This window comes from Zeus faber, assembly GCF_960531495.2.
Source record: "Zeus faber genome assembly, chromosome: 4".
NCBI classification, from domain to species: domain Eukaryota; kingdom Metazoa; phylum Chordata; class Actinopteri; order Zeiformes; family Zeidae; genus Zeus; species Zeus faber.
The window spans coordinates 7,080,160-7,089,817 of record NC_137191.1 but is presented as its reverse complement, the minus strand read 5'-3'; the positions used below and the strand labels follow the sequence as shown (position 1 = coordinate 7,089,817).

Below are 9,658 nucleotides of genomic sequence, written 5' to 3'. Positions count from 1 at the left end.
CTGAAGAAAAAAGCCACCACGCGAGGGTATTTGGACCAATCGCCGGCAGGGGGGAGCTCTCAGAGCGAGAGAAAGACAAAAGAAAAAGTTGGGGCTCGCACGGAAAAAACGCCGAAAGGACCCATATCACCGCCTCATTTTGTTCTTCTCTCGTTCTGAACACTTCTTTGACGGTCAAAAAGCTCCACTTCTTTTTACGTTCGCCTCCACCTTTAGACACCCCTGGCGTAGTCTGACTAGCGCAAAGAAAATAACTGAATAACATCAGTCCGCCATCACAGAGGGAGCCCATTCCTCACTGCGATGCCAAGGTGCGTTGAAGGCCATGTGGAGTGGACTGTCGAGTGCATAAATGACTTGAACAAGGTTTGGAGCAAGCTACAAAATGGCCGATGCTCTAGTTAGTCCGCTGCGATGTGAATGAGTGATTGTTCGGGAAGGAACAAACCTGCTCCACTCCGCCTCGCCGCTCCAGCCACTCCGCGATGGGGGGCAGGGCCGGCGGGCGGAGGGGTTAACTTGCAATTCAAACAAATACCACAAGATTGTGCAGGTATGAAACCCCCCCCAGGCATCCGTCAGCGCTTCAGAAGTCACTCGTTGATCATGAGATAAAAAGGTCGCCATGGAAACAGGGATTTTTTTTTTTCTCTCTTAAACACGCGGCCACCCAAGGGGAAGAAATGAAGATACGAGAGTGGCGGTGGCTCGGGTGGGGGGTGTTGGAGGAAAATAGAGGCAGAATAGGAGAGACAAAGAGTGAAAGATAGAGAAAGAGATTAAGGCGGTGGGGGTAATTAGGAACCCACAGCACCCGAAATATGTGACTTAGATAAGGGGAGAAAATCGCTGAGACAGCCAGAACGCCAGCACCTGCTGGAGCCGCTGCTCATGGGAAACCAGCACACCCTGCAAACTGGGTTACCCCCTGCGGAGGGGGGAACCGGAGAGCGGAACTGATCATTTGTTTCCACACTTTCTCTTCCCCCGTCCCTCTCCAGAAGGAGGGAGGGAGGGGGGTGCCCTGGTTCTTTCATCCCATCCCTGGCCTCACCTGGAGCAGTGCAGTTTTTGGACTCCTGGATCTCCACCTCCTCCTCCAGGCTGCTGTTGTCCATCTCCACCTCCACCTCCATCTGCAGCAGTCTCCTCCCGCCTCCGCCTCCTCCTCTTACTCCCCATCGCACCTGGTCCAGGCGGCTTTGACTCGAAACGTCATAACCTGGAAGACGCGGTGGTGAGAGGGAACATTTTGGATTTTAGCCACAGCGGTTTGCACAGTGCTGCACTTCTCCCTCGCTTTTACAAATGTTAGCATTTACATTGCAGTGATGGTCAACCCGAATTTAGCGACTAGCGCAAAGTAGCAAAAACAATTTATAAAAGTGTCATATAATAATAATAATGGTAATAATAATAAAAATAATAAATATAGCTGCAGGCAGAAACACACAGGGTCCAGTTTAGTCATGTTAGGTATGTATTACAGTTTTCCGGGCTCTGCGAAACACAGCACAAGTCACAATTTTCCGAGTTTACTTTGAACGCCCCATCGGCTCCTCCGGTCTGTCGCCTCGTACAAGCATACATACTACGCGGAGCCACCAGGTCTACACAGCGCAACGCTCTGAATATTTTAATGATATTATTAATATTATTATTAATAGTTGAAATAATAATTTTATTCCCGGCCAACGCAGTGGCCTTTTATGTCATTTCACGACATATATGTTTGCTCAAATGTATGTGTACCAATCTCTTGAACTTGAACTGTATTGACAAATAAACATCTTGAACCTTGGATCTAATAATAAAGATTAATAGTAACAATAAAAATCGGGCTGGACCCCTAATAATCTTTTAATTCACCTTTTTGAAGAATATGTATATATTTGAATGAAGACAAGGAACCTTTGGGGCCTGTGTCTTTGTGAGATTCTCACATTTTTTCCACACGGGGCCGAAGGTTTTACAAGCAGCGACAGCGATGAGCACAGATCCAGAGCCCTGCCGTCACAAAGTAAACGCCGCTGTCACGCAGGGGAACTTCTAGAACCTCTTCCTCGCTCACACTGCGCGGGTTCTGGGTTCGGGTGTCGGAGTGGCTTCCCCGCCTGCTCGCTCCATCACACCTCCACGGGAGCCCGTCTCTTCAGTAATCGCGGACGGATAACTGGTTTTGGGTCAAATAGTTCGCAGCATTTAAAAACAACAAAGACGTCGTACTTAGAGTGATGCTTAAATGACGTGTCCGGCTCGGAATTCATCAGAGCTTTAAAGGGGCACTCCAGTATTTGGGGAAATTCGTTGTTTTCAATAAATCGTAATCGGGAATGTATTCATGGTCGTGGGACGGAACGCAGTTGGTCCGTGATGCCGTCCGTACGCATGGCCCCCGCCCCCCACGGTTCAGCTCGCATGGGAACCGCCGATCAATTGCAAAACTTAACGATCGGAGTGAAACACAGTTTTACTGTTACGGCTACTGTTAAAAATTCCCTAAATCTGGATGCAGAGTTGCAGTGAAAAGTACGTAGAAAGACAGATGCTGTGTTTTACTCTGTGCCGCTGATACTTCACGACGTGTGGTGAACGAGCTGCCGCGCGTCGCCGCCATGCGTCTGCGCGTCCGCCATATTGGAGCGGTCAAGAGGCGCTCGTCAACAAAAACGATGTGTACTGGGGGAGACGCGGACTCCTCTACAAAATCGACCGAAACTCGCTTCATTCTGAAACTGATTCCATCAAATTTGGTTTGTTATAAACGTGAGATATTCAACATGACACTGGTTACTTATCGGAATTAAATTCAGTTACTGGGGGCGAATCAAATCATATCTTTTCATTCACTACCATCTCTAACGGAAGAAGGTACCATGCATATCTCATATTGCACTTTAATTTAACAATTGAGTATTGAATATTTTAAGATTTTATTTCAACATTGGACGTCTTGGATGTTGTTTTCATTTAGGATCATGGGCAAAAGTTCCTTGCTTTAAGTGTTTTACACAATAAATCAAAAGCAAAGTTATGTTTGTCCCCTTTTTTCTTTTGTTTTTCCGCGACTCAAAACCGTAATACGATCCGAACCGTGAGTTTTGTGATCCTTTGCACCCCTCATAAATGGCTGAGTGACCAAAATACTGTAGTTCCGGCTGTCTGACTTATTTATTATTTTATTACAAAAAATGTATAATCAAATAACTACTAGTGCTGCTTGTTCCTAGAGATTGCTTAGCTGTGCTTGATACTGTGACATGTACTTATTGTTGATTTGGACAGAGGTGTCTGATCAATGACATCATGTAATGTAATGTAAAATAATGTAATGTAAAGTAATGTCACCTAGTGTCATGTAATGTCATGTAAAGTAATATAAAGTAATGTAATGTAAATTAAAGTAATGTAAAGTAATGTAATGCTATTAAATGTAACGTAAAGCAATGTAGTGTAATGTAAAGTAATGTAAAACAATTTAATGTCATGTAAAGTAATGTCATGTAATGTAAAATAATGTAAAGTAATGTGAGGGGATTTGCAGGGAGTCAACAGTAAAAGTACCCACTAAGTGTATTTTCCTGCTTTTACACTTTGCATTAGTGATACTGAGGTTTACTGGTATATTGTTCATTTTTAGGTTAATAGTTCATTGTATATTGACATATATATTGATTGTAACCATTTTTGTATACTGCCATTTTTTTTACTATTTTATTATTTTCATGTCTTTATGGAAATACATTACATTACTCTATTTGTTAAATTGTGAGCAGCTGCAACTGCAACATTTCCCTCTGGGAATGAAAAAAGCATCTAATCGAATATACTGATGAGAATTTGGGCATTTTCCACAGTGCTCAGGTGTTGGTCGATGCCACTTACGCCACATCCGTCGAGGGAGGAGCCATTCAAGTGACTTCACCCTGTGACCCGCGCGCTCTCACTCCACCCCTCCCACACCTCCCTCCGCAGGTTTTTCCGAAAGTGATGTCGCTCCTCGCACGAGGTATGCAGGTATCCCAACAGGCCTCCCCCGCCCGGGTGAGCCCCCCTCCCCTCCCAGCCCGGCCTCCCCTCCAGCACACTCACAACACACACACACACACACACACACACACACACACACACACACACACAACCACGCCAGCCCACAACAATGCCTGCCAACACTGTGTCCCCCCACCTTCCCCTACACCGCCACCATGCACCCATTGCGCTCTCCTGCACACACACACACACACACACACACACACACGCACACACGCACACACGCACACACACACACACAAAGAACCAGAAGAAGCGGAGTCTACTGCAATGATTAATGTGCCGCTGCGAGGAGGCGCTGAGTGCTCGGCGACGTTAAGTTTAATCTAGCGCAACTTCATTAAGTGCGTCATAAATAACCAACTTTAATTGATATTCCGGCCGCACTGATTAAGCGTCAGCGAGAACCCGGGTGGGACAGGGGGAACGCATCAACCACGCCGCCGTCGCCGCAGCTCCGTCCCCCGGCTTTTGTTTAGTGTTTTTTTTTTTTTTTTTTTTTTTTTTTTGCCTGTTGCGTTCCCTCGTAACCAGGATACGCGGCGAGGACGATAACACGGGTCTCACGGATGATACACAAACCATGAGCGTCTGAATATTCATGCGGGCCTTCTGTCCGCGGAATGCGACAAACATGATATCTCACTTAAGATGACGCTGACTCAATAATCACGCAGTGTACTTGCGGCGGAGGGAGGGCGGGAGGGTGGGTGGGTGGGTGGGTGGGTGGGTGGTGGGTGGGGCAGAGTGGGCGCTGGGATGGAAGGATGGTGGAGTAGGGGTGGTGGAGAGGGGAAGGGGCGGACAGCTATGGCGTCGCCGTAACGCAGAGGAGCGTATGCCCCGAGGGGAACTCAGCCCTGATTTCACCGCTCTGCAGCAAAAAAAAACAAACAAAAAAAAAACACCTGAGTTTCCAGGAGCCGTCCCTCCGCCAACAACAGGACCCGGATAATTGGTTGTGCATCGAAAATAATAGTTCAGAATGTAGCAGCATTTAAAACAACCCCGATCTCGTACTTATAGATGTGCTCAAACGACTGCGGGAGTTGCTGCAGGAGCATCAGGCGAGGAATTCGTCAGAGCTTTCACGACATTCTCCAGCATTTTGGGGAAGTCATCATTTTCAATATGATCATAATCGGGAATGGATCAACGGTTAAGCGACCAAAACGCCGTTTCTCCGAATGTATCGGCGTAGAAAACCACCGAGATACACAAGTCATTAAGACGTGTGATGCATCACTTCGAAAACGCCGCTTTTGAGACGGTGGAAGGTGTATTTCGCGACGTTAACAGGAGCTAGGCTAGCTGATCCCATCCGCAGCATTGCATTGAGCTAATGCCGTTAGCATGCATACCGTCACTTTCTCTGTACTGGACAAACACGGATGAAATTGGTATTTACAGTATGTTCTTGTCTGAATGGAGGTAAGATTGTCTGTCTTACCCAGATTCAAAAGTATTGGGCTAGGAAATAAGAATCTGAACTGTAAGGGGATACATTTGGGGAAATGTGTTTTTAAATATCGAATAATCTAGAATGGATAAATGATTATACAACCAAAATAGTTTTGAATGTAGTATAATTTATAAACCACCAAGACATACAAGACGCAGTGTTTGAGACGCCAAATGGTGTATTCCCCCTAATTTCACAGGGAGCTAGACTAGTTGATCCCACCTCCAACACAGTTAGACCGCAGCCCGTCGCTATCTCCGTACTGGAAACCCAGGTATGAAAATTGGTATTGCCCTTCTCATCTGAATCTGGATAGCGTCAATAAAAAGCCAAAAACTGGAGGACCCCTTTAAAGCGCTGATGAACTCCAGCCATGCACAGTGCTGCAGCCTGTGCATGGATGGGCTCGAGTCCCCTGCAGCTTTACAAACAGCTTCTTCTCTCTGAGAGCAAAGTGCTTTTCTCTCAATAAACTGGACACAATATAACGCTTCATTTTCTACTCCCTTGCCTACAACCGTGATGAACTTATTCCTCAACCCTGTTTCCTTCTCTTTCTTTTATTTTTTATTTTATTTTTTATTTTTTGGAGTGCCTGGATACCGTCTGTTTAGAATTGAAACCATGCTCCAAAGTATCTGTATTTGTACATAAAACAATGTCTTCCACCTTCCATCTTCCAGCACTTGTTGTTGTTTTTTTTCAAAGCGTGGGCTTAGTTTTAATGACCCGTAAACATTTACACAGCTGTTTGACGTCTTAGCTGCTGTTCAATAACGACGAGGATGATGATGATGATGATGATGATGATGATGATGACGATGACGATGATTCAACGTTGGGGGAACGATTAACACGGTTTTCACGGAAACTACCTCCCCAGCGGGGTCAGACACGAGGGGCTCCGAGCCACCGACACGAGGATAAAAACTAAATTCCAAGCGTCCGGCTGCCGTGGGGGGGTCGGGGGGACGCGCCCCCCGCGGGTTCGGGATCCCTCACCTGAACCCTCGGCCAGGTGCGAGACGCTCTTCACCAGCAGCAGCAAGCCGCCGAACAGGCAGACCTGGATCCACACCAACTCCTGTCTCCTTTTCCGCCTCGTCCGGACCTTCCTCGGGCTCGGCGGCATCACTTGCGTCGGCCGGCTGCGCGCTCGTCGCGCCCCGGGATCCGTCCTCCCTGCCCCCGCATCCATGAGACGACCCGCCCGGAGGGAGAGCCTGGTGGGGGGGCTTGAATAAATAAAAAGAAAAAAGAAAAAGAAAGAAAAGAAAAAGTATGGGGGGCGGGGGTGGGGGAAGCGGGTTACGGAGCTGTTGTCAAAGTCCGGAGGGTTTGCTCGAAGCTCCGGGGTCGGGTTCCCATGTCACGGGCGGTTCGAATCCGCGCTGCTCCCGGGGACGCGGCTGCGAGAAGCGCTCCGGGGGACGCGGCGGTTCGGCGGCGTCTCCGTCCGCTGGTGCTGAGTGTGGATGGAGTGGAAGGGAGAGGGAGGGAGGGAGCGAGAGAGAGAGAGAGAGAGAGAGCGGGAGACAGAAGGAGGGGGAGCAGAGTATTGCTGTTTTGGTGGGTTGATGTGAAAAAAGACGCACTGCCCTCTTCTGGGAAATAAGGCTCCGGTGGAAGCAGGAGCCGGTGTGAGCTTAGTGTGGATTGCATTTTGTGTGTTTTTCAAAAAAACACACAAAATGCTTCTTTTGTGGAGGCATTTTTCCCCCCCATACTTTAATATATTAGTTTACATATTTTTCACTTTTTTTTTAAAATATTAATTTTTTCTTTTCTTTTTTTTTATGTTTCCTCTAACCTACAGTACAAGAAGTGAAGTAAGCACTGCTTCATGAAGTAAATTAAAATACCCTGACTTCTAGAGTAAGTCTAACAGTCAGTACTTAAAGCGGCAATCCGTGAGTATATTTCGTTGATTATTTTGTCGCAAAATCAACATATTTTATCCTTTATTTAGCTGGCAGAAACAGCCACCAGATGTATTTGCATTATGTATGCTCTGCTCCTTATGATGTTTCCATTGTTGGTGGCAGGGTCCCCCGCCACTGATCGGGCACGCAAGAGGTAGCAGCTGCGGTGAATTTGACGAAGCAGTGTAGTTGTGGTTGCGGTCAGTTAGGAGTCAACATTCACAAAAAATAACAGCACCACCCTCAGATGGAAAACGACCACGACCACCGTCTCAAGCGGCCAAAGGGGGAGAAAAAAAAGACAAAAAAAGACACAAATCAATTGATCAATCACCAGAGGGAAAACTTTTGAGAAAAGAAAGTGAGGAATGTTGGAAAACAAATTGCGGAGTTTTCAATGGAATTCCGGGACCTGCGGTGTAATCCACCCCAACACAGACGATCTCACGGATTTCCACTTTAAAATTCCAAAGTTTTCAAACTCCTGCAGTTTGCCTTTCTACGATTTCCACTGGAACCCGACCGCTCTGATCCTTGCATCCAAATTCAAAGACCTCAATGTCATCGGCCGGAGATTTTCTATCTTATCCAAGTGACATCCACCATCCCTCACATTGTGTGTTTTATGATTTAAGTGAAACAGAACTTTGTGATAATGGGCAAATACTTTGTCCCAGCCAAGGAGGTTTCTTGATTGTCAGGCCTGAGGTTTCGTATAAATAGCACTGGAAACTTTCCAGCAAGAATGGAAAAAGTGGTCAGGGCTCTAGGCAACTGCTTTCATTGTGCCTTTTTTTTTTTTTAACCCTTCAAGGCACGGACCCCAGACGGCCACCCTGCGACACGAGGAAAGAAAAGAAATCAACAGAGATGTGATTGTGAATTGACATTTATATTCACACACCAACCCCCCACCCCCAGACCTCATTTTCCTAATGAATCACCGCCGCCGTAGACATTCCATATGTGCTGCACAGCCCGATGACGATCCAGACGTGACCGGAGGCCCAAAAGCTGCCGCTGAAAAAACAAAGTTGCAGATGAAGCTCGGTGCGGGCACGGCGTCGCTAAACGAGATTAATTCCCGACCTCTCTGAGGCACACACAAAAGAAAAGAAAAAGAAAAGAAAAGGCATGGGGAGGGGAAGGGGTGGTGGTGGGGGTAGGGGGGCAAATTAAATCCAGTTAAATTGTTTTTCCATAGCCAGTGGGCTTGGCAAGGGACAGACATGCACCCCCCCTCCCCACACACACACACACACACACACACACATACACACACACACACACACGCGATGTAAGATAAAGTTGTAGAGAGGACAAATCAGCAACGCTGAGGCTTTAGATGTATGAGAATGCCTGGAATTTAACCCACTTTCCCATATCCAACTGACACCGCGCCCCCTCTCCCACTACACACTGCAGTGTAGGGAACACAGAACCAGAACACACACACACACACACACACGCACATGCACACACACACACACACACACACACACACGCACACACCCACCCGCACACACACACCCGCACACAGCATGTTCTCTACCCTTCTCTCCATCTCGCACACACGCAGAGCGGTGGAAAGTAATAAAGTGCAAGTACTTTGTTACTGCACTTTTTGTAACCGGCGATCGGGGATCTGTGTGAGCGCTCGTCTGCGGGCACAGTAGCTCTCCATGCCGTGTTGTCCGGATTTCGGGACACCCCGCGGGACGAGCACGGGGGGTCATTTGGGTTGGACCGAGACCTCAAGAGAGAAAATCCAAAAAACTCGAGAGGCATCTGGGCCCGTGCACCTGCGCAGTAATCAGGACGCCAAGAACCTCGCCGCTATTACGGACGACGACCTCACTTTTGAGCCCCACAATAGAAATGTCACCAAAAATTTCATTCAAGAAAGATCGCGAAGGTCAGCGTTCCGCGAGCGGACGCGGAAAAGCCTGCGCACGCTTTCATCACATAGTCGCCTTGACTACCGCAAAAGCCTTCCCTCCGGTCCCCCCCCAGAAAAGTTTTGAGATATTTGGGTATTGTGATGGCCGCTCCAGCACACACAAGGTTAAAATACATAAAAATGACACGCACTGAAGGTTTTGTTTCGTATAACATCCATATTTTATTGCCGGGATTTAAGTTTGTCACCCCCGCTGGGAAGGACAAGAACTCCACAGCTGCAGGGATTAAAGAGCTGTGGAGGAGTCCATCAGGTTCAGCCTCA

General features: G+C 47.4%; 1 protein-coding gene across 1 annotated transcript in view; it reads right to left on the bottom strand.

Annotated features, from left to right (window-relative positions):
- The window catches only part of LOC307229033 (sodium/potassium/calcium exchanger 3-like), a gene marked incomplete at both ends in the record, with an annotated part of 56,019 nt that extends 49,309 nt beyond the window's left edge, over positions 1-6,710 (bottom strand). The window contains 2 exons of the mRNA XM_079998906.1: positions 1,055-1,222; positions 6,515-6,710. Of these exons, the coding sequence (XP_079855032.1) occupies positions 1,055-1,222; positions 6,515-6,710 (364 nt within the window). The remainder of the gene's footprint in view (positions 1-1,054; positions 1,223-6,514) is intronic.
- Positions 6,711-9,658: the final 2,948 nt, after the last annotated feature.